The sequence below is a fragment of the Corapipo altera genome, unplaced genomic scaffold (assembly GCF_003945725.1).
Source record: "Corapipo altera isolate COAL_440 unplaced genomic scaffold, ASM394572v1 51, whole genome shotgun sequence".
NCBI classification, from domain to species: domain Eukaryota; kingdom Metazoa; phylum Chordata; class Aves; order Passeriformes; family Pipridae; genus Corapipo; species Corapipo altera.
This window is the reverse complement of record NW_020884892.1, coordinates 10,854,696-10,880,140: the sequence shown is the minus strand read 5'-3', so window position 1 is coordinate 10,880,140 and position 25,445 is coordinate 10,854,696. Positions and strand designations below refer to the sequence as shown.

Below are 25,445 nucleotides of genomic sequence, written 5' to 3'. Positions count from 1 at the left end.
GGGCCCAGCTGCTTCCACGAGTCCCCCAAAAGCAGTACAATCACTTGTGTGCAGAGCCCGGACTAAGCTCACCGGATCCAGGCTGGCTCTTCACCTTCCCAAGACAGCCCCTGTCGATCAGAATTCATTGCCCCAGTCTCTGTATAAGTTCTGCAGGTAACCATGTGACTCCATGGGAGATGCTCTGCATCCTTAGGCTTGAATCCAAGTGTCTGGATCTACCAGGAGCACATAACTTCAGAGGCACTGACACACCCACATGTAGAGGCAATTCCAGAAGCAAGGAACAGCAGAGCTAAAAGAATTCAAGCTGGATATGTTCTGGCATTCAGAAGGGACAGGCATGGAGATGAATCACATTTTACATACAGTCTCCCCTGTTTTTCCACAGACATTCCTACCACGGAATACCTGAACAAAAGCACAGTAAAGTCAGTAGAATAACCCTTCTTAATGGTAAGAAATCTGTTCACATATTCAAGCTTTAAATCTCTCAAAGAGCTACATCCTTCCATGTCCACTCCTAACACCAAAATAACCAACCTGTAAGTGCTCAGTCCGTCCTAAATCAATGGAAGGTGTTCAAACAAGACACAGAGTTAACACATAACAGCTTATAACACAACTTTTATTAGAAAAGTTATACATAACAGCATCAACTATTTTCATTATTAACCTTGAAAAGCAACAAAAACAGACTAAAAATGTGTAACAAGAAACTAATGACCTTCTCTATAATTAAACATTCAAGTTATCTACAATGTCTCTTTTTACAAAGGGGAAAATTATGGTTTTACAGGCACATCATGTTGAAAATAAAGCTGCAGTAACTTTATACAATTAACTTTTTAAGGATCATTAAACCATGGTCATCATGTAGTCTCAGAGTTTTTCAAACATTCACATAATTTTACAGTTGAGTATACACTGAAATTTCAGAGTCCCAAAATTATTTCAGAAAAGTGCCAACATTAAAACCAGAACCTTCAGTGTGAACAATTTTGCCCTAAAAAAAGTTAAGACAGGTCTCCATAATCAACATATTCACATAATATTTGGTGCTACCTGGTCTAACAGTAAAGCTTCGTTCTTTAGAATTAAAATCAAATGGGATTTCTTTTGAAAAACTGGTAAAATGTTTTGAACACAGGAGTGTAAATTATCAGAAGAAATTGATACTAAAACCATAAATATATCCTAACAGCCATTAATGCACTACATGATTAAGTGGAATAGGGACCATTTGTACTCTGTATTCAAAGTTTGTTGCCCTTTTGGTACAAGTGGTATCTGAATTCTCTAACTTTTCTTCGTATGCCTGCTTAATAAAGAAATCAGATAATTTACAATCTAGAAGTCTGTTTTAAAAAGTCTGGAGTTTATATACAGCTCTAACAAACCTAAAGCATTATATCTTAAAAGTTTAAATGAAATTACTAGTTTTGATTTGTCACTTATTAACAGTAATTAGCCATTATCAGTAGTGGACCATAATGACATGGTAAGTGAAAAGGAATGTTTTGTCTAAAATGCTTAACATGTTCTGTCCTTTCTTGTATCACCTGGAGGAAGTGCCTTCCACAGACACCCGATTCCCCTTAGCGTCAAGGGCTACAAAAATCCGACTGCAAAAATGCAGTGACACAGCAAGCTGACATATCAGGCACTACCTTTCATACTGGCAGCTTTAAGAGACCCACAGTATGCACAAAGATCTAGAGAAGGGGAAAAAAACCCACTACTATGAGAAGCAGGCCGAACATTTCAGACGAGTTTGGCAAAGTTTTTAATCAGACAATAGGCTGGCCATTCAGGTTTACTTGTATAGGTTAAAAATATCTATTGAATCAACTAGTCAAATTACTGTAAGACATTTTCATTGATACTCAACATCACATGCACCAATATTGCACACATCTGCTCCGAGGTGTTAAAACAATCTTAATCCGGGCGCTTGAGCAGTCTCGTTTCTGCAGTTGAAAGTCAAGTCACCCACCCCAGCAGTTTCACTAAAAATTTGAGTGGTAAAGTTAAAATACAAACCCCAAAATAACCCCAGAAGAAAATCAAGGACTTTATACAGACAATAAAATCTAAATTTTCTGCAATGGTCTTGTGGGCCCTACAGACAGGGCAATACACGTACACACTAGTGAGATGAGCACCAGCTCTGCTCTACGTAACCATTCAGATAATATGAAACCTGGGACCAGGTGTTGCAATGATGTCACTGTAGGGCTCCTCCTGTGTCAGCTCTATTGCTTGTTGTTTTTTCAGTACCAGGAAACTGTAGAATTTTGCAGCTGCTTGTTTTCTATTTGTATTTCTGCACAGCTCAAGTAAACTGATGGATTCTGCTCCAGTCTTAGCAAGAGCTCTCTGAAAAACACATTGACATCACAAATTAAATAGAGAACTACACAGAAACAACATCTCTTGGTAAGATTATGTTTGTTGTCTACCCCAGGACGCTGTGAAAGATTCAGAAGAACTTGACATTGGATGGGCACATTACAACATGTACATGAAAATTTCTATATAGATCTTATCTAAATGAAACCAAGTAGGCTTCCCAAGGACGTGTAAAAAATCACTCTTGAATCTGCTGAACTTATTCCAGAAACACTGTAGTATAGCATAAGATTTTCTTTTTGCAGCAATAATTAACTGGTCTTATTTTAATAGAGGACAATTTTTTTAAATAGGAGAAAAAAAAAATCAGATTTTATTTCTCAAAATAAAAGTAACTCTAAAAATAATCAAATAAAATTTCAAGAGCTCATGTTCTTTAAAAGATGCATGACTTTCCCCAAGGTAAAAGTCTGTTTATTTCTAAAACTCCTCTGTTTGTCTGAAACTAGGTACACAAAGCTGCTTACATTTTCTCAAAATCTTGGCAATAATGTATTAAAAAACAGTAATTGTAAAAATACATATTTTTTCTGGCTAGGACAACAACTGACATCATCAATTTAAAACAGAATCTGCTCCGGAATATCTACTAGATTAAAAGATACTAGGGCTGGCCAAAGCAAATTACTTTAATCAGATCTCAACTTTGAATCTCATTGCAGACTTAACGTTTCAGTCATCCAAAGTGATGCCCTTTTGGTACAAGGAAGAAAGAGTTGAAAAAGCCAGACATGGTCCAAAGAGAATTCTGAAGCTCTTTCCAGACATTGTGATGAAACACTCAGGGAGGAAACATTACACAACATTACCAACTCAACATCTGTGTACTTTAGATACTATTTTTAAGCTACAGTTGTACTGGTTTGGGCTGGGACAGACTTCAGAGTTTCAGAGCTATCTTCACAGTAGCTCATGTGGTGCTGTGTTTTGGAGCAAGTAGGCTGGAGGTACACAAGGAGTTGGGAGGGGACACTGCCAGCACAGCTGAGCCCAGCTGGCCAAAAGGATAATCCTTGCCATACGGCATCACGCTCAGCACATAACACCGCAGGAAGGACGAGGGCAGTGTGTGAGCATTTGGGACTGTGGCATTGGTATTCCCAGTCACTATTACATGTAATGAAGCCCTGCTTCCCTGGAAATGGCTAAATATCTGCCTGCTGTTGGGAAGCAGTGAGTGAACTCCTTATTTTGCTTTGCTTGCATGCACCATTTTCACTTTACCTATTAAACTATCTTTATCTCAACCCACAGCAGAAGGCAGTGAGTGAGTGGCTGTGTGGGGCTGTGCTGATGACCAGGGTTCTTTGTTTAAAGCAGTCTCGCTTAAACTACCAGTATTCCTGCAGGTGTGCAAAAGAACTGACTTAAATCACATTAGTTTACAATGTAATCTGAACTAAATTTAAGTGTATTAAAATATCATAAGGGATATTTAGGACTTTGAAATTAAGGTTGTTTGAAGATATAAGCAATTAATTCCTATGATAGAACTCTACTAACATTTTCCAGAGATGTAAAGCTTTTCCTTGATTATATCTTAATTTTGAGAAACTTAACAGAATACACACTAGAACTAAATCTCAGTTTACTGAAAACTCTTCCCCCAAAGCCACCGTACTGGAAATTCAGAGATACTGGAAGTTCAGAGATACAATACTGACTATGACATTTTATAAGGAAAGATAGAGCCTATTAATTTCACAAAAAAAACAAGGATGGCTTTGGAAAACAGAAACAGTTTAGAGTGATGAAACTGAAGCACTTCAGTGACTGCAGACTCTCAGGAATTGCCCAAATGTTCAAGGGAACAAAGGGGTAGGAGCTACAAACTTGGTTCAAAGACAAAGGTAGTCCAAGAACACATGAAGGACACACAGAGGCCTATAAGCAAATGAACAGTGGTTTGTGCTTCAGTTCAAGTGCTCACAAGGGGTGTTCAACCATCATATCAGAAAAAAGCTCTTGAGTTCCAGTAAGCAAGAATCCATCTTACAGATAGAGTCTGTGCAGACTGAAGCCACATCCTGGAAATCAGACAAGGTCAGATTCCCACATTTGTTAGAGATTCAGCTTCTCATGGTGTGGAATTTTTCCAACTAGCACAGCCAGGAGTAAACATCCTGTAAAATGGTTTTAGCCCCAGACCTTGATGGAGTTTGCCTAGGGCCACACAGCACAAAGTCAGAGGTGCTATGCTTTCATTAAAAACACAATCAAACAGAATAACTTTAAAATTTAAATTTCTGGGAGTCTTACTTGCACACCAAGTGCGGACATAAAGGTTGAAAAACACCTAAGCAAAAAAATTTACTTCAAATGTTCTTTGGAATCAAATTACAATTATATGAACATAGATTTAATTTTAATTTAATTATTTTACATAGATTAAATCAACTACATGCATTTTTCCCCCTCTAAGACATAACTGATATTTTAAGCTGTAACATCTACTGCAAAGAAAGCTCTTTCTTAACTTTTTAACTCAGGTCAAAAGCATCAGTGGGCACACTCAAAAGCTACTTCAAAAGAAAGCAAATGATCATGGGTACCTGAAGTCCATGGAGCATTTGTTGAGTCCTCTTGTTCCATCTCCTTTCTTCTTGATCCTGATCACCCCCTGTGCCATCTTCTTCCTGCAAGCAGGTGTAAAATAAGAGATGTCATTGAAGTTTGTCTTGACAGCACAGAATATTAAATATTGTAGCTAAGAGACACATTATCACATTTTAGGACATGGCTGGTTTTATTGCAAAAAGCTACTTTCATAAGGCAGCACAAACTATTTAAAATGAACAACAACATCAAGTTCAAAACTTCTTGTACAAGGCATCATAAATATATAGAGTGGTTTCATCCAGCCATGTGTGAGAACAGGAGAACCCTCTAACTCAAAACAGAATGTATATACAATTTATAATAGAAAATACCATAAATATTATAAAACGGTCATGAAATACTTTAAGAATTTACATTTCCAAAGGCTATCATTTCCCAAGGATAGGCTAAAGATTTTTCTTATGCCATTTACTGAATCCACAGCCAAACATTTCTGGGAAAGACATCAACTCTTCCTACACGGAGTTCTTACCTCTTCTTCTTCCTCCTCCTCTTTCTCCTTTTCTTTCTCCTTCTCTTTTTCTGGCAGAAGTTCTAGCTCTGGTATCAGCTGGCAGATGTTTTGGGGCTCCTCTGGAGGCATTTCTACAGGTGGCATTTCCAGCTGTTGTGACGGTGGATGCTGTAAAGGTACACAATACAGTTAAACCAAAGGATAATTCTGTCTGTGCTTTTACAATACAATGACGATGCAACAGACCAGTTTCATAAAATTCAAGTATCTAAATCTTAGCCATTTGTCTGAATTTTTCTTTTTTAAAAACTGAAAAGCATTTTTTTTGCTATCCATACATGTATTTTTAATCCTTTAGATTCTACTCAAACCAGAAATTATGATACCTCTATAAGAAAAAAGGCTTTCCAATAACTTCACTTAGTCCACCATCCAAACCATCAATCCCATTTCTTGGATTGGCACATTCAAATTTAAAATCCTACATAACCAGATTCAGTGCTACATGAACACACTAACTTAGGTAGAATAAGACATCTTCAAAGTATCAAAATGCTGTTCTCAGTGATATAAATGTGAAGGAACTAAAACAGAGGTATCTCACAAAGTTCCCTAAAATCTATGAGTGACTTTGGTGCTCAATTATCATTCTCAGAAAATATTTATATCAAGAGAAAAACCTCAGAAAAGCCATTTAACAGGATTTATGTAGTCAGTTTTAATAAAATTAATATACAGTACTCTCCTTGTGAATCTATATGCAGTTAAGTGTTTGCCAGCAAAGTTACACTGACACCTGAAACTGTTTCTACACATATTCTAAAATGGTTAAGCAACTTCTGACTTGGTCAAACAGCAGGTAACACTACAGGTATGTTGACTGAGGCCTGACCTGCTCATGTGATCGAAGAATTCCCAACACTCACTCCCCCAACTACCCTGACTCCAGTACAGCTGATGCCAATTTCACCCCATGATATGGCCAAGTGGAGCAGCAGCTGCCACCCTTTTTAATAAGATAATGTAACATCTAACAGTCTCATTCTACAGCAAACAACCTGCTGGCCAAAGAACATGAAAAGTGAGGTTAAACGTGCACAATTACGAGACATAGCATAAACCAGGACTGTTCTCAGCAGACAAGCATTCAGAAAAAGAATATACCTTTCATTTTGCCCTTTTCCTTCCTTTCCCCTCCAAAATATTGTTTCCTTTCACACTGTATCACATCTAGTTTCCAAGTCTACTCATAGCTCAGTTAGGAAATACCTCCAGGCAATCAGTCTTTCTTTGAAGCCTTAAGCCTGGAACAATAGGACTGTCTTAAAAAGGAAGTTTGTGCAGCTAGCACAATCCTTGCTTCAGTGGAAAATGTTCATATACACTTGCCAAGCAGAACCTGATAGCTTTGTAAACAATACACTTAATTACTTGAAGATTTTTTCTGGAGGAAATAGTGTCATTTCTTTATCCTACATGCATTTTAAATGTTTCAGTAAGCTTTTCACTTAAGAAGAAACACCAGAATGCCTACCCAGGGGCAAATGTTCTGCTACTACTCCAGCGAATCTCACATGACCATGGAAAGCTAGGGCCTCGAATCTGTTATTTCCTGCTCAAAGACACCACCCACTTCTCATTCCCCATAAAAAACATAGTGAAATCTTACTCACGGGTAGCACTGGCTCTGGCTCTACTTGCTGCACTTTGCGTTTCACACCTGTCTGAGGTGGTGGGGGCGGCATAACAGATTCGTCCAGGTTGGTTCTGCTGCCTTCCATCATCGACTCCTGCAAACGGCTTGGTTCTTCAAGAATAGGTTCATCTATATTCCACAACAAACCTTGGTTTAGATGTATTAGAAACTATACTAAACTCTAATCTGCTATTAATTCAGAACTGAGCACTCTTAACAGCCTGCACAGCTTTTGCAGTGACAAGCAGAATTGGCACAGATGCGCATACAACCCAATCCAATACACATTTAATCAAACAATTCCTAAGCACCCTCTACTTCTAGCAAAAATAAGTTATCTTCGGTCACAGACTGTACATCAAGCTAAACAACCATCACAAAGCTCTTTGCTCCATTCATAATCTCTGATGACTTAATACAAAGCACAAAAAAAGAGAAAAATAAGCTCTGAAGGAAGCAGAGCATCTTTGACAAGACACAAACCAATGACATCTCGCTGCTGCTGTTGATGCTGCTGCTCCTCTCTGGGAACTTCTGGGTTTTCAAAGTCTTTAAGGAACTCATCAAGGTTGTCAGCTTCTCCACCTTTCCTCCTCTTTCTTAGGTCTTCTGGTACCAGAGGTGTAAGACAGCGAGTAAAGAGCTATAGAGGAAAGATTACATTATTCACTATTGCAGTTCTCAGTGTCCTTCAATTTCATTTCAGGTCAAGTAATTATGGCCTATCTTACTTTCCTATTTTTTAAGCTCCTCTCCACAGTACTAATATTAAAAAAGAAAATTTACTTCTGTAACTGGTAACACTAATGCTTAAAATAGTTATCTTTCTTGTTTTAATGTGGGTTTTTCTCCAATTATGAATATTACTATATCACTATTGATATGCTGATGTTTACTATATGTGAGGCACAGTCCTGAATACAGTCCATTTAAAAATGAACCTGCACAAAAACATTACCTTCAGTAGCCTGTTATTCCACAAAGGCTGTGCAGGCAGAGAGAAAAGCTTTTCAACTCCACCAGTTTCTTTCCACATCATCAGTTTCTTAGTAGGCGGTGCCAAATCCAAAGTAGTAACAATATCAGAGTAGTCACTTAATTGGGCTCGAATAGTCTTGCTATCCAGTTCTTTCACACTGTCCACAATCAGCTTTCTCTTCCTCTTTGCTTTGGTTTCTTTGACTGTTGAGATTTTTAGGAAGTAATGAAGGTTAGCTCAGATACCACACCACAGAAGAATCTTGCAGGTTCTCTATAGGTCTTATTTGCCCACATATAAAGCTACCTAAAGCATCTAAGGCAATGTCAGCTCTGGGAGAAGGACTGAAAGGTTATAAGCAGCATGAAAGATCAAATACTAGGAATGCTGTCCCGTAACCTACAAATTCTTTTGTGCAGACTCGTAGTTTTACTGAATCTAGCTAAGCCTTGATGTCCTCAGCTGCACATGCCTCCCTCCCCCATGGCTTGCTTGTTAGGCTGGTGCAAACCCTGGCCATCATGTTGATTAGAGGGATGGAGCACCTCTCCTATGAGGAAAGGCTGAGAGAACTGGAATTGTTCAGCCCAGAAAAAGAGAAGGCTTCGGCGTGATGTAACTGCAGCCTTCCAGCACTTGAAGGGAGCCTACAAGAAAGATGGAGGAGACTTTTTACAAGAGCATCTAGGGACAGGACAAGGGGGAATGGCTTCAAACTGACAGAGAGGAGGTCTACATTAGGTATTAGGAAGAAATTCTTCACTGTGAGGGTGGTGAGGTACTGGAAGAGCTTGTCCAGAGAAGTTGTGGATGTCCCACCCCTGGAAGTGTTCAAGGCCTGGTCAGATAGAGCTCTGAGCAATCTGGTCTAGTGAAAGGTCTCCCTGCCCATGGCAGGACAGTTAGAACTAGATGATCTTCAAGGTCCCTTCCAAACCAAACCATTCTATAATTCTAATCACAGAGTGAAAATACTATACCAAGTTTTATCTCTAAGCCCTGCCTGAGCTTTGGTGGAGTTAATGTGGGTGGTTATTTTACCTGTACCTCTCACCCTGCTCTAGGATGACATTGCTTACAGCCTGGCACTCTGCAGCAGACCATGAAGCTCTGGCAACAGCTGTCTTTGCTGGTCCAGCAGATCTGCTGGACCCCTGCTGCCAGCCTGCCACGAGAGGGCAGTGCCAGGGCTCTCTGATTGGCCAAGCAGGGAATCAGGGCCTGGAGCTCAGTCTGAAGACACAGGACAAGCTACTTTCTTTCCAGATCCTAATTTTTCATTAAAGCAGGGATCTGCTTACAACGAGCTAAATACAGTATCAGTTAAAGTAAGAAAGTTTCTTGCATTAAAAAAAAAGACAAGGAAGTCACCTATTTAGTAGAATTTCAAATACAAAAAGATACATTTCCTGAACTCAGAAATTCATTAAAGCTATAAATCACTAGAAGAGCACTTATTCTCAGTGTAAGCAGTCACTCCTGGCTTTCAAACACAGTATATCAAGAACTGTGCTGCACTACAGATAGTATATTAGAATTAAAGACATGATGAGTTCTATTTCAACTCAGTGCATTTTAACTAGCATGTTTACCAAAAGCTATTATACATATTACACATTTCAACTGCAGAAATTACAAACTAATATCCTCCAAGACCATCCATGGAAGCTACCTATCTGGAAAGTACTGGAAGGTTACTGTTGGAATAAAAGAAATTCAGCACTTGGTCCCTGGTTTCTCTTCCAGTTGAGAAGCAGAATCAGTAGCAGTTCTAGACATTCATTTCCACTCCATCAAGCTAAGGTAATCTCTGACAACACAAGTAAAATATTCCCAAATAGCTTACTCACCAGTTATGTCAATAGGCTCCAGAGCAAAAGCTTCCTCTTCATTGGGAACAAGCGTTGTCTGATCAGTCATAGTTGGTAACGGTTCAACCGGATCCACGGAGTCCGGGCTGTCTGGGCCACCCACTGCCAACGAGAACAGGTACCTTGCACTGTTTCACAGCATGGAGAAACTGTGCTACCCTGCCCATCCCCTCCTCCACAACCTCAAGTGATTTACCTCATTTCATACTTTTGAGCTTAACATGCTTTTAAGGAATTAGAATAAAAATCAAATCAGTTGAAGAGTAATTCTAGATCTAGCTCTAGCTAATACTCACTTGATACATTATCATCATCATCCATATCATCGTGGGGAGGTTGCTCTGGCATCATTACTCCACTTTCTGAGAGTGCAGGTGGGTCATCAAAAATACCACCATCGTTATTACTGAGAAGTTTGTCATCTGAAGCAACCATATGAAAGAATCAGCTTTGCATCCACAAATTCACAAAAAAAGTACTGACAAATTTATAAAGTACAGACAAATTTATCACAACACAGATAAAGACAGGGCAAAGGTTAGAAAACTTCCAATGCTGACACAGAAGAAAGCAGTAGTGCTTTTTCAAGGTGCATGTCAGCTCAAATTTTGAGCTTACAGGCAACCTTTATTACAATACAATTGCCACGTATTTGCATCCTACTGGGTTTCTTAGAACTTCATTTATGCCAACACTTCAGATCATCTGTACATCATCTGCACTGCTGTAGGACTCACAAACCAGAATTCTACTGCTGAAGGCATAACTTTGAGAGAGATCTTTGCTACAAGGAAAACAGTTTCCCCCTGTCCACCCAAGAACTTATGAATGCAGAAGACAGGACAGAGGATAAACAAATTTCTCAAACTTACCCAATATTCCACCATCATTTCCTTCTCCAAAATTATCATCTTTGTATTGGTCTTCGTATTCCAGGTGATTAGATTTCTCATTGAGGTGACTGGTGCTCTGTTCAGGTTCCAACAGGAGATTGGAAGCACTGGTGCTCACTAGCATGTCATCCTCAAATGCACTACCTTCTCTCATCATCTCACGATCATCCATCCCAAAGTCACCTGCAAGAATACAATTCCACTGCTATAAATGCTAAAGAACCAAGGTTCAAGATTCTTAGCTAACTGATCAGCAAAAGGCCAAATGTAAAACCAAACTTCATTTCATCTTAATTGCAGAGTTAATGACAAGGTGTAAGAAGTTATGTCCAGGAATCCCATGGTAAAAGTACCGTTCAAACAATTATAAAAAATAACTCTCTCTTCTTCAAAGCATTTTATTTTAATTATTTGAATTTATATTAGCAAGATCCTACTAAATTTTATCTACACAGAAACCAGAGAATTCCATGAAATTCAAAAATGTTGTACCTTATGCCTCAAGGCATACAGGGAGCAAAACAATACCAAATCAACACCACCATAAATTCCTGCATTATTTTTTAAAAAAATTACTAAATTATGGATTACAGTACTGTATGCTGGGAACTAGACATTCAAGTACAACTGTCTCTAGGCTTTGATTCATATTTTAGAACACTGTTCTTGAAAAGACACTGGAAGCAGTAAACTCCTTGCCACTGACTGCTTCAGTTTTAGAAATCTCCTAATGGTTTCTGACTGAGAACAGGCTTATGATTAAAGCAACACCTGACTTCATACTCACACACTTGAAAATTATAATTGACATAGTACTTCGCTAATTAACCTGACTGAATAATCTTCAGCTTTTCTTTCTGCCTATTCTAGGCAGCTGGAAGTTTTCTGAGCACTAGAGGACAGACTTTCTGGAAAAACTGACTCAAAAATTAAATGTACAAAAACAAAGCATGTTTGAGCTAATTTGTTTTGTGTTTAGTGGGTTTCAATAGTTATTGCAAAACCATATCTTATAGTTACCAAAATCAGCTAGTAACACATAATAATGCACAAGATCTTTACCAAAGTCATTATCCTGGAGGATACTGATGTTGCCTACTTCTTCTCTCATTGTAATTTCTTCCACTCTACTCTGGTTCAAACTGAACTGCTGGGCCACATCAATATCACTTAAACAAACAGAAGGCAATTATTAAAAATCTCCATTAAAAAAAATAACAACACAAAGTTGCTTAAAGAAATATGACATTAGCTCACAAGAAGTATATTTTACACTTCAGTCAATTATGAAAAAACTGATGATAAGCAGTGAATAGAAAACATTGCTTAGAACAGTAAGACCATTAATGACTCAAACGTATCATCTCAATTGTGTTGGCTTCTGGAAATGCATCGAACATCTCTTACTCCTTGCTATATTTGGGTTACTAATTTTAAAGACCAAATTAATAATCAAGAAAAGACTTCCTCCCCTTCAACTCCAAAAGCTATTAATATAGTTTATCAAAAGCTATATTTAGAACCAGTACCAAGTTAACACTCTTTGTGGTGTATTAAGGTATGTTTCTTAGAAGAACACAGAATTGTTAGGCAATTTCAAATTAGTATTTACTCTAATTTGAACATAAACTAAACAGAACACTGAATAATACAAGTAAAAAGTAAACTGTATTCTAGAAATTCCATTATGAATAACCCAAAAGAGTAACATCAATTTTTTCAAGATCAAGAACCATTCAGGTTGTATACTTGTCGTGTTTACAAGTAACCCATTACCAATAAGAAGTTTTAAGAATTAAAAGTGCCACTACAGAGGAACATTTCCATAAAACTAATCTTGTCTAACCTGAGAACACATGTGACATAGAGTGCCTGGCATAGAGGAAAAAAGAAAATGATAACAGATACATGAGTTTTTCAAAAGCCTCTCTAAGGACAGCTTAAACTCTGGTCAAAATTACACGGTACTATGAACTTGAAATCAATACAAAGACAGTTGCATACCTGTTTAGTATATTAAAAGATTTAAGAATACAAGTTACCTACAGACTCTCTTTCTTCACATTCAGTAATGAGTTAGCTGTTTAAAACCAGGTTCTCCTCAACTAAACCCAAATATTATTTGTGTGGAAATAAAAAAAACCCATGCTTACTCCAGATCAGGAAGTGGTTGGTCGAAATCGTGAAATTCCTCAGGCAAGGTAATAGCATTGTAAGCAGCCTCTCGGTTTTCCTCAGGCAAATCAACAACTCCTGCAGAGAAGAACACCCAGACATGAGTCCTCATTCCTTACAAGGGCAGCATTTTATCCTGTGTCTTCAGGATTGTTCACCCTGCATGAGCTTCTTGTCTTTAAATGTGTTGAACTGATGCTAAGAAACCTTAGATAATGTTAGTAGTGAGATTCAGACTAAATCCAAAACATATACCCTCAAGCCCTTGCACTGTTTGTATAACTCTCAAAGCCTCAAATCACTCGATATTGTTTGTGTGACACTGTGCAGAACTGTGCAGCCAACACAGGCATCTACGTCATCACAACACTACAGGTACCTGCTACAAAATACTTTTATCATGATGCACCATATGAGCTGGTGAGTTCTACATTTCAGTTTGGGTAAAGCAGTGGCAGGACAGTTATGACTACTTTGCTAATGGTCATTTATTCAGTTCTATTAGCTCCAAAAGTCCCAGAACAGTACTGACTGTACTTGGGCCACACAAACTCTTAGCATTTTGCATGTAAAAGAGCTGGATTACCTAAACCACATACATACCTTTTCTTATCCTCCAGAGATGCTTAATCTGTTATTCAGCAGGCATTCTCAGAGCATGACTATCAGACTGGGCATCACAAAACCAGTGCCAGTAGTTGGTACCTCTCCTTCATACAGAGTCTTAGAGTTCAGGACACTTGAAAGTGCATGGGAAATGCAGGTTCAATTCCTTTTGTAACTTGCAGAAGATTTGAGCTCTATGCTCTGCCTTCTGACCCACACTCACAACACAGGCAATTCTGAGGTACAGACACTTCAGAAACACACTCTGCCCACTGTGCTCCCCTCCACAATGGAAAACCAAAGAACCACCATCCAGAGAGACTAGGAACAAGCATGAGGCTGTAGCTTACTCATCATGGTACTTGGTTAGGACTGAAGAAACCCTAGTCCATCCTTTCAGGGCTACTCAGTACTTTTACCTGTTGGCTGCTTAAAATGAAACATGTAAACAATTCTCAGAGCAGACAAAATCAAGACAATGCCTAAGTCACAAAGCTGATAAACTGAGAACAAAGACAAGTGCCTCAGCTTGTTTCAGGTCAGCATATAACTTCTTGTACATCTTGATTTTAAGGTGCTTCACCTTCTACATGCATGCTGTTGGGAGTGGGAAAACTGGAAAAACAAATTGTCTTGTGAAATGAAGACACATTTATCTGTTCTTATCACCCAGGGAAGTTAAACACAATAGTAAACAAAAAACTGGCAACAGTCAACAAATTGGCACTGAAAGCTACATAAAGTTCAATGCCTGAATCACAACATGAAGATCAGGAAATGAAGATAAAGGCATTATAAACCTTAACTTTTCTCAAGTTACTGCTGCACTGGCTTTCAAGAGTTGCCTTTTTAAAAAACAAAAGGTCTCCTTTAAGTTCAGCTTTTAAATCCGTTGCACTCACAAACTTAAAAGGGTAGAATATGATTCAGCAGCTGTGAGCATCCAGCAGCATCACTGCCACAACTACACTCCAGCTGGAAAAATTTTCCCAAGCTAAAATTAAAGAAAACTATCAACTGTATGTAAGCCAAGTAATTAACTGCTGGATGGAAAGTCCTTTCACATTTAAATATGGAACCCCATCTCCACGAAAAATCTTAAGGTAAACAACAACAGACGGGGAAATTATGTTGCACACATTACAGTTCACATTATTTTCAGAAACTAAAACATAAAAGGGGTAAAAAACCAGCTTACTTAAACATTTCTTTTGTAACTCATGGCAAAGCAATCCTCACCCTTGATGGAAATAAGACCCCTTCTGTGCTTCTATTCAGTAAGACACAGGCCATTTTCAGCCAGAAGGTAAAAACCATGCAGTGAATTTCCATTTAACATCATCCACCAACAACAGCCAAAACCATAACTGAGATTTTACCGAATCAGCATTAATAGGAAAAGTTTTTGTTCAGAATTCAGTTAGAAGATGTTTTTCAGCAGGCAACTCAGTCACACAGCCAGCTGAAGCTGCACCAAAGAAAATAACCTCTCCTATTACCTTATGTAATTCTACGGACAAAAGAAGGCAGAATTGTAGGCCTCCTTAATAAATATATTTATCAACATAACTTTTCAGAGTGCTTAGATAAAGACAGATACCTGGACGAAAAGCCATTTTAATCTTAATGAAAGCCTCATTACAGTCTGCAAGAAGATATTTTGCTTTCCTGTGGTAGATTCTAACAACGCCCAGTAAGAGATGTCCTGAGGTTCGAAGTGCCATCTTCACCTAAAAACACATTGCACAGTCAGTGAATTAGATGTAGCCTTACTTTTCCCTTTAATGACATTTCAGTCATCTTTACATGATTTTTTTCAATAAAATCAAATATCAAAAACAAGTATAAAAATCAGCAGAAATATGAAGAAAGAAAGAATGCAAAGTCTACATTCCAAGATGATACTCTATATATTACTCATGAATGGCCTGGCAAATACCAGTAAGTTAAAAGCAGCTCACTCCAGGAATTCCCAAACACTGCTCTGTCTAGTGAAAAAAGGGACAAACCCCATTTCTACCACATGTTTTTCTAATATTTTGTTACTTTAATTGTGGAAAAAGTGAAAAATACAAAAAGTTGGACAGCCATAAATAATGATTTGGTTAAGTAAAATCTGATTATAAATGGTTACTTGTTATCTCTCCATCTTCTGTCCTGCAGTTAAAACAAAGTCAGAGAGAAATAGTGGAAAATGTGCAGTTCCTATATACAAGCACTGCCACATTAAAACAATTTTAAGTTCCTTTCCTCTTTAATCTCACTGCTTTACTGCGTTATCAAGTATCTGCTGTTGGAACATAAAACTGAAAAAAAATTCCAGGGGAGGACTCTTCTTAAGTTTCCAGGCTGAAAGAGCATGAAACTTGTGCTGAAGGGTACATGGAATAATTGTCTCACGGAAAGATTAAGTCATACAGGATTTAATCTCAAACTGTAAGAATTTAAAATCTGTATTGACTACAATGTCTTTCTAATATATCAGCCAATGAACATGTCACACACAGTTAAACACAGGAAAGAGTGCCTATTAATTTCTCCTTTCTCTAAAAGAATGCTACACTCAATAGTGAGTCTATGAACATTATCTTCTTCTTTCTAAATCTTTCCAGAGCTTACAATGAAGCAAATCACTGCTCTGGAACAGTAAGTATCTCTGTGACTGTACTATACACTTTTTGCTTACATTTAGCAGTCCTTCTAAAATCTAGAGTAGCATTTTAGAACTGTTAACATTTGTATCAACCAAAATAAAAGAGAAAGTTTTTTTTTTTCAAATAGTTACTTTTTGTATAAGACATTTTTGTCACCTGTTAAGTGACAAAAGTCACAACCATATCACTAGCTCACTAGTTCAAAAATGAACAATTTAATTGTCATGAGTAGCAGAGGGAAAGAAAACTAAAAACATTTAAAAACAAAACTTCCTCCAGTTTCCCAGTAGAGCATTTCACATTTGAACAGACATTTCCAGCCTTTAAAACAGCAACGTTAAGAACTTCATTTGCTTCAGTGACCCAAACAGTAACTACCATCTTATGTACAAGTTCTTTTCACTACAAGGTAACATTACATTAATGTAAAATAAATACCTTTGGGGAAATTATACTCTCCACACTGCTCTCCAGGTTACATTCAAAAACATGAGCTTTGGTCAGCTTCTTATCCCAGTGGGCCGCCAGCCAAATTTTGGCCAGCGGCCCACGCTTGCTCAGGACAAAGTGGGCATAGAACATGGTCCCAGATGTCTAAAACAAAGTGCAAACCTGGAAAGAGAAAGGCAAATATATTTTTTTTAGATTTATTTTATGAGCAACATCCTTGTAAACACCTCCTTTATCCTCAGAAGCAGTGTACATGTTTGCTTTTCAACCACTAAGGTCAGACTATTTGATTAAAATATTTAAGAAGTCAACATTTACAAGTGGTGTTCATGTAATGGTATATATATTTATTACAAAGGAATTATAAAGCAGAAAGAACAACACTTAGACAATTCAAAATGTTTACCACCCCTCAAGAAAAAATAACCTTGAATATATTAAACCTTATGGTAATGATACCAAATTCTCATAATGCAAAGAAACACGTCTCAGTTTTCAGTCCACAGTAGTTTTCTACCACTTCCATTTCTTTCTACTCTTAATTCAGTAGCTACTACTATACTGTAGCAGTATATATTCTGCATTGTTTCAGTAAAGCATTCAGTGCTATAAAATACACAGCCCTAAACTTTTCGGACTTCACTGTATTTTCCTAAACAGGAAGCACAATCACCTCTTCATTTCTGAATAGACTGCTTTCCATTTCATTTTTTTTTCAAGTGTTGATAAAAATGGTGAAAAACTTGACCGCTTTATTCCAAAGTTCTTAAAGATTCCATTTTCCTTCTCCTTCATCAGAAAAAACCCCTTCCTTTTACCTACTTATCTAGTAACTACCTCCTCATGGCTGATGCCAACACATGAAACCATTGGGAAGCAGGACAGCATGATGTCTTATGATCTAAACATGCCAATTTCATGCATGATGTAACCACACGATTCAGCTCAACTACAAGCTGAGGAAAAAAAAATTTGCTTTAAAGAAGTGGACGATTACTCACAAATAGTTTTTACAACAATTTCTATAAACAGGGGAAATGAATCGAAAGAGAAGAACAGAAAGGATATAATGAGTGCATTTTAGTTTTTACCTCCTCCATGCCTACAGAAAGACTGCCAGAGGAAGCACAGCAAGTCACAACTGTGATTGCTAGAAAAGTACAGGGGCAAGAGAAGCATTGGCATTACTCATTCAGTGGAAGCAATGCCAACCTCTAGACATCTGGGTAAACACTGAAAAACTGTACATCTCAAAGTCAAGGCCAACAATTATTTTCTTTTTTCATTTGTGTGGGGGTTTATTTTAATAAAGGAGATTTGAAGGAGTATAAAAGGATAGGGAAAATTATCTTTGTAGTGTTATCATATTCCATACTTGTAACGCCACTCACAGGTATCATTCAACGTGCAAGATGAAAACTTTAAATTTCAGCTGCATTAACAAGAGAAGAGTTATTTGGATAACAGAACTAATCATTGAGTTATCTCTCTTTGAGACAGACTGGCCACCAATTCCATTCATAACCAAGAATGGACACAGTGGAAAGGATTTAAATGAAGTAAAAGCGATGTTCAGCTTCAGTTCTAATTAACTCAGTACACAGGATTAAAACTACTCTAAGGAGTGAGGTTAATAGCTCTGAGTCATAATAAAGGTGGAAATTCACAAAAAGTTAAAATGCCATTTTTATTTGTTGAGATTGTGTGTGGGCTAAGGACAGCACTGCACAGACATGGACATGAGCAAGTTTCTCTGGGAAGCACAATGAAATAAATTTTGGAAGTCTCCTTGATCAATAAACATTATCTAAAGGAAGGTATTCTACTTTTTATTTCCCCAGTATTTTTTGAAAGACAGCAAATTCTCTCAAAGGCCAGGAGACGATTCAATCTCTTGTACATTTTCAAAGGCCTCAGTATTTTTGTGTATGCAGAGATGTAACTTAGCAGCACAGCATTTTGGTATCTTAAGTTGCTGCTACAACCATGCAGTGCTCTGGTCATAGTAAGCCTGTAAATTACCCCTGAACATGAGGAACAGGGGAAAACACAAATGTACAGTTAACAAACCCACTTGTATTAGTCCACTAAAAATATTCATCAACAGTTGCAAAAGAATGTACTTTGATTAGTGGAGTTTGGCAGAATTATTAAAATACGCAGCATGGGTTTCACAGAAGTTCAGATATACAGTTAACTGTAACCCTGAAAACATGATTTAAGTTTTCCTGTTAAATGGGAAATACACTATTTGGACAACTTGACAGAAACAATTTATCTATCACTTTAAATCTGTTCCTCTTCATCCATTACTGAAGCCTTGCCACAGTGAAATATATGAAGAAAAACAGTGACAATCACACTACACACAGTTTTAAAGTGTGTTTCAATCTTAACTGTTATTAACAAATAATAATACCATAAAGTACTAATTTCCTGTCACAATGTGGGTCTCTGCCACTTCAAAATTTCAGCAGTATGGTATGGGAATATCTGTGTTACAGCACCTGTGCAAAGCCCACCTTTACAGTTCCAAGTTTTTAGTGCCTCAGCACAACTGTTGAAAGCAGGCTCCAATGGCTGCTCCCATCTCCTACACATTTTCTTCTTTCTTTTCAGATACTCCTTTTCTGTATTTCAGGCTTTTCATCTGATCTTTAATTCCTAGTACAGTATGCTCATGTAGTGGCACAAAAGGAGAAATCGATTTCCTGGCAGAAGTTGGGAGCGGGATGAATGTTACAGGAACCAAGAGTTTCTTCAAGCAGCAGAGTGCTCATGCAGACACACAGAACATATGTTGTTGCCTGAAAAAGTAACTCATAAAAATCCACAAAAGGGTACCTGATGGCTCTCAAAAAGCTTGAAAGGTAAAACACAACTGTCAATTTTTGAAATTGACTGGATATGAACCAGGATCTTAAAACATGCTCTAAGAAGTTATGCATTTTTCTGTTATGCATCTTGCTTGTGCTCCTTTAAGGCAAAAAGAATATGTACTCACAAAAGGCCAAATCCTGATTTTTCCAAATTGATTTTTAAAATACTCAAAACTTTAATTAACTTTGAATTTGCTTCAGTGTGCCACCGTTGTCCTCAGGTTCCTCTGCCTAAATTGGCCAACAATTGCACATTTTAAAAAATATTTTTCTTTCTACAGAAGTGCAAAAAAGTCTATATTTCTATACACAAAGTAAGTGAACATGTAAAGCAAAATTAATATAATACTGGTTCTAGTCTGGTAATTGATCCCTTCAAAGTAGCAACAAGAAAATTTGGTAGGTGCTAACTATGAACTTCATCTTAACCCTCGACATATTAAGTCTTAAAGTCCTTCTGTATGTTAGAATGTCTAACTATCTAAACTCTAAAAAGCATGCTTGCATAGTTAGTCCCACCCTTCAAGGCACTCAGAAAGATGCTTAATAAATGAACAGTTGACAATAACACTGCAGATGAAAGACAAAACATTTGCTGTATTTTAATTTGACCGTTGTTCACGCCTAGTCCATTAAATCCACTTGTCTGCTGCTCTCCATAGGTTAGGTTATGTATACACACACCAGTCCATAAGTAAAGTTCAGTCTTCAATTCTTTTTTACTATCACCTACCTACCTTTGTTCCTGTTGTAAGGCTACTCCAAAACCACAGTCATACACAGGTGAGCAGACAAATTCCATAATACAGTTAAGAAATCAACCAGTCATTTAAATTCATTTGTCCTTGTGCTGTCCTTCAATCTCTCTTCTCTGCTGGTTTCCCCCTATGCACATTTTTCTCCTATACTGTTTCTGCTCTGCTAAGCCAGCCTTGGGTGATCCAGGGAAGGGTCAGATCACCCTTTGCACCTGCAGCAGTCCAAGCTGGCCCTGCAACTGTACTTTGAATTCTCCAATTTTAACTTGCAAGGCTTCACTACACAGTCCTTCAGTCCTTCTTACATGACTGAACTCCCCTGCTGTGGGCACTCCCTAGTGCTGTCTCCCTCGCAGGCTTCAGTAGCACAGTGAACACCTGGTGCCACTGAGAAAGAATTCATCACCAACAGCACTAACAAGACCTTACAGCTCCATGCCTCTTCTCATCACTACTTTATTTGATCTCCTTCCTTCATCCATCTTTATAATTGTCTGGTTAATCCACATTTTTCTGAATTTTAATACATTTCTTTGTGGCACCTGCAGCTTTACTGAAGTTCAGTGATGAGTCGCCTCAATTTCTTATGTCCACAAAATCAATTATCAAAAAAGATGAAATTGAACTAGTTCAACTTGATACACCTTTGATAAATGCACAGAGTCTTTTCCATTTGTCTCCAGGTCTTGTTTTTTTCATCAACATTTTTTTTTTTAAATTCTATGGCTGAGGTTGCCATACCAGGTCTACTAATTACGCAAACCACACCACTTTGTTACAGGAACTGCATTCACTGTTCTCCAATTACAATATACTACACACCTACATAATCAGATACAACCAGAGTCCCACTAAAGTTACTCATTCAAAAGGCAGATCACTCACAAATGCTGTACAGAGTTGGAGATTACTGAACTTTACAAAAACTGTTCCACTCTGCCCCCAATTCCACATTCATACCTAAGCCTCAGCAGGTATGCTGCCCTTGCCCCTAGATGCAGAATGTTCACTCAACCACTGGAAAAGAAATCTTTTTAATTTAAGGTGACCTTTGATTATATCAACCTTTTCCAGGCAATTCCAGTTCCAAGTCAAGCTAATAAACTTGCAGAAACCAGGTATTAACACACTCCTTAAAGGCACGCAGGTTAAACAGAAGAACAGAATTCCTTCTGTTACTCCACCTTTTGCAGCAGTTCTGCTCCTCTGAACCGTTCACCCAAAGAGCCCAAAGGTAAACTAACTTTTTAACATTTTACCACTAAGAAGTTAAACTGATGTAGTAACTGAGGCAACTACTCTGATTTCTGTGGGAAATCCCATATCAGCAACCCTGATGTTAAGACATGATTAATTTAATTGTGTGGTAATTTAAGTTTATTGTAGGTCTCACTAACTTTGTGCTCCTCCTTTTATTCCCCTCAACACACCTCCTTCCTCTCTAGTTAAAACTTTAGATCAGTGGGCTTTGCTTTTCCAAGTTTCTCAGAATGTCAAATATTTACAAATGAACATATTCAAAAAATAAAACGCCAGCCCGGCCTTACTTACTAATGTCCCCCATTTTTGATGACACAAGTTTTCCTGAGTAAGAGATTAAGGAAAGCCTGCTTATTGCAGATATTCACAGAACGTGGGCCTAAATGGTAACTTCTCCAAATTTAAAATATTATCTTTAAGTATCTAAATTTAAGGAAAAGCCATCTTCACTGAAGCAGTGCCATGCCCGTAAGTCACAGTGAACCTACGTCTCCTTTGCTATTGATAGAAACACAACACCTTGTCTTACATTTAACAAAAGCCCTTCTATTCAGGATCAGAGAAGTTTTAAGAACTACAGCAAGATTTATAGTAGAACATCTATAAAAGCTTGTTCTTGGTTCCTCGAGACGCCGGCATTTTTAAGGCGGCCTTTATATGCAGCTCAACAGCCTCAGCGCCCAGACGGTAGTTCATGTTACTAGCGAGGACTGCGAGAACATTCAATATCCTGCTTCACCTGTGACAGAAGGTAAATTACACTAAAAAAAAGAGGCTGGCAGACCAAACTTTGCTCCTCTCCCCTCTCCAGACGGCAGCAGCCTCGCTATCCCTTTTGCGAAAGCACAGGCTGGGATGTTACAGCGGTGTGGCCGTCGCACCTCCCCACAGACCCCTCGGCGGCCCCAGGAAGCGGGAAGGTCCCTGCGGATCGCCGTGTGCCCGCTCCAGGTGCACAGCCCTCGCCCCGGCCCCGGCCGCAGCCGCGCTGACCCAGGCCCTGCCCGTTCCGCCACCAGGCCGCGCACAGGGCCCGGCTGAGCCCCGTACGCCGGCCCCGCGCAGCTCCCTCTCCCGGGGAGCCCCGGGCCGACTCTCCCCGCCCGCCCCGCCGGAGAGCCGGCCCCGAGCCCGGACGTGCCGGCAGTGCCCCGAGAGCCGCGCTGCGGCCGGGCCCCGCCGGGAGCCTTCCGGCGGCGGTAGCGACCGGGGCGGCCGGAGCCGCTCCTTACCCTGCTCCGGGCCCGGGGGCCGCTTGCTGCTCCCGCCGGGCCGAGCCCGAGCCGAGCGGGGCCGAGCCCGAGCCGAGCGTGGCCGAGCCGAAGCGGAGCCGAGCCGAGCCGAGGCCGAGCGAAGCGGAGCCGGGACCGACCCGCTCGCTCACTCAGACAAGATGGCGGCGCGGCCCTTCCTGCGCGCGAACGCGCCGTTCAAACCGCAGGATGTTTACGGTCAAATTCCCCCCCGGCCCCGGCCCGGGCACTGCGCATGCGCCGTGCCCCGGGCGGCGGGGCGGGGCCGCGGGCGTGACGAGCGGCCCGTGATTGACAGCGGCGAGCGGGCCCGGGGGGCGAAGTCCACGGCGCGTGCGCGGGGGTGTCGTTGGGTCTTCAAAGGAGAGTCGATGTTTGGTTCGCTCCATTTAAAACGCAACAAACGCTTTCCTCTGAAACAAACTTTTTTTTTTTACAGTCTACTCCTCATAACAAGGTGACTCACCAGGTCTTTCCGCTCTCCGCAGCGTCTCTATGCTGCGGGGGGCGCTGCAGGTGTTTTCTACATGCTGTGGGGCAGTTCGGTCACTGCACACGGGGAACAACTGCACGCACACCACCCGTTTGCTTTGAACTAATTGCAGCAGTAATTAGAAAGGTTTTCTTGATCCTAATTTACTAATCTATGATGGCCACCTGGGACATAACAGAGGGGGAAGTGTAGCTACAGCTGGACTTAAACAGGAGTTAATGACTAGGTAAAAGCAAGGGAAAGGGAGAACAAGGAAGTGGATTTTGGTAACAGCTGTTTCTGGTCTCTCTGAGGCACTACGAAGTCTGAAGCTATGAGTACATAACATTCTGGATCAACAACAAACAGCCTTTAGCCCAAAGAGGCACCAAATACAAAAACCTGATTAAACTAACCTCTCTCTGAAATAAAACTTCTTGTGCAATGGAGCATCAGTTTGCAAAGGTAATATGCAAAAAGTAATATGCAAAGAATGCCAAGAAAATTTGCTTAAAGAGAGTAGAAGAAGTATCATTGCTATTTGTGACATTCAGATAATGTATCTTAGTAGATGGTAATATCAGCTAACAATATGTAAAAACATGCGGGCTCAGTCTCCTGATTCTCTTCCCATAGATTCAATTTTGGAGATTTCAGCATTCATTTTTGTTCATAATGTCTCACTAAAACCTCTGTTCTGAATAAACATTGATTCTTTGTATGTCCCACATGGATTTCTGCTACGTATAGTAATGTTTCAAGGGTTTTTCCTCTGCAAGAAAACATCTGCTGTATCACCACTCTCCTGTATCTCCATATAAAATGAGTTAGAGGTCCAGGCATTGAACCAGGGAGTGTCCAGGCTATCAGCCGTTGGACCACTGATGAGACTCTTCAATTAGTTTAACAGTGCTCATACACTGGATTGCATCAAGTCCACCAAAAGCATGGACCAACAAAGATACATCATAGGGAAACAGCCACTCACACTGGGGAGAAAAGACACACCAGGTAAAGTAACAGTACAATGGTGTGAGTCAAAAACCTCAACTCTCCAACCCTGACCCACATTACTGCTGAAACATCTATAGCAAGGCCTTGCTTTGGCTCTTACCCTGTTGAGAGCTTATCTTGGTTGCATGCATTTTAATGCAAAATCCTTCTCTCTCTGTCTCAGCAGACACTGAATATTAGTGCGTTTTGGCCAAAATTGCCTTTCTAGCTACTATGGGCCAGGGTGTGCTAGTTGTCTCTTTAGAAGTCCTGCATCACATTGCCATTGACTGATAGCAGAAATTAATGATGAGATGGAATTGCGATTATTTTTCTTTAATTATCACTACCAATTCTTTAATAATTGCCCATTTTAAAAATAATAAAAGTGGATTTCATTGTTTTTCTTATGCTCTATACTGTCTAAGCAAGCAATTCTGTCTATAAAAGACATACTTTTTGAAAACAAAACTAGGAGTTATAGTTAAGTTTTTGGTAAAACCTACCATATAATTAAAAGCATAAACCTAATACACGGGTCCAATCCCTTACGGATGACAAGCCAGAGTTTGCCGTTTTTTCCAAGTTTAGTTTCCAGTCTCTCCATACTTAGTTAATTCAGGACTTTAAAAGTACATACTTCAAAGAAACAAGTATATGCAAATCCCAGAGTTTATAGTCTAAATTTGGCTCATTTTAAATCTAAAGGATTTGAATTGTTATCACATCTGTTTCTCATGGCAGTATGTGAATACTGCAAAGATCAGTCTGTAAGCTTGTCCTCTAATTTATTCTTGAATGTATTCTAAAAAAATGCCAGTCTAATGTAATATGATTTATTTTTTCCAGTGTCTATTAGTTCAATATTTTCCAGCTTTCGTCTAAAAAGAAAGCTTCTTTCCATCAAAATTAAAAACGAAGGCCATTCATTTGCATGGTCTAAAACTAAGGTTAACTGCCCAATATAAAATGTTTCATTTTTACTATGGAGATGAATGCACTTCATGAACAAGTTGATATT

At 39.1% G+C, this 25,445-nt stretch overlaps 1 protein-coding gene across 1 annotated transcript; it reads right to left on the bottom strand.

The window, feature by feature from the left end:
- Nucleotides 1-607: 607 nt before the first annotated feature.
- Nucleotides 608-23,107, bottom strand: RAD21 (RAD21 cohesin complex component). Its single transcript, XM_027645604.1, has 14 exons — nucleotides 22,939-23,107; nucleotides 16,798-16,971; nucleotides 15,306-15,435; nucleotides 13,078-13,177; nucleotides 11,987-12,093; nucleotides 10,904-11,107; nucleotides 10,328-10,453; nucleotides 10,011-10,133; nucleotides 8,140-8,363; nucleotides 7,665-7,824; nucleotides 7,159-7,310; nucleotides 5,504-5,653; nucleotides 4,965-5,048; nucleotides 608-2,379 (listed from the first exon to the last, which is right to left on the bottom strand). Exons 2-14 carry the CDS (start codon nucleotides 16,939-16,941, stop codon nucleotides 2,188-2,190), a joined length of 1,896 nt encoding a protein of 631 aa, XP_027501405.1. The 5' UTR covers nucleotides 16,942-16,971; nucleotides 22,939-23,107; the 3' UTR covers nucleotides 608-2,187.
- Between the last annotated feature and the right edge of the window lie 2,338 nt (nucleotides 23,108-25,445).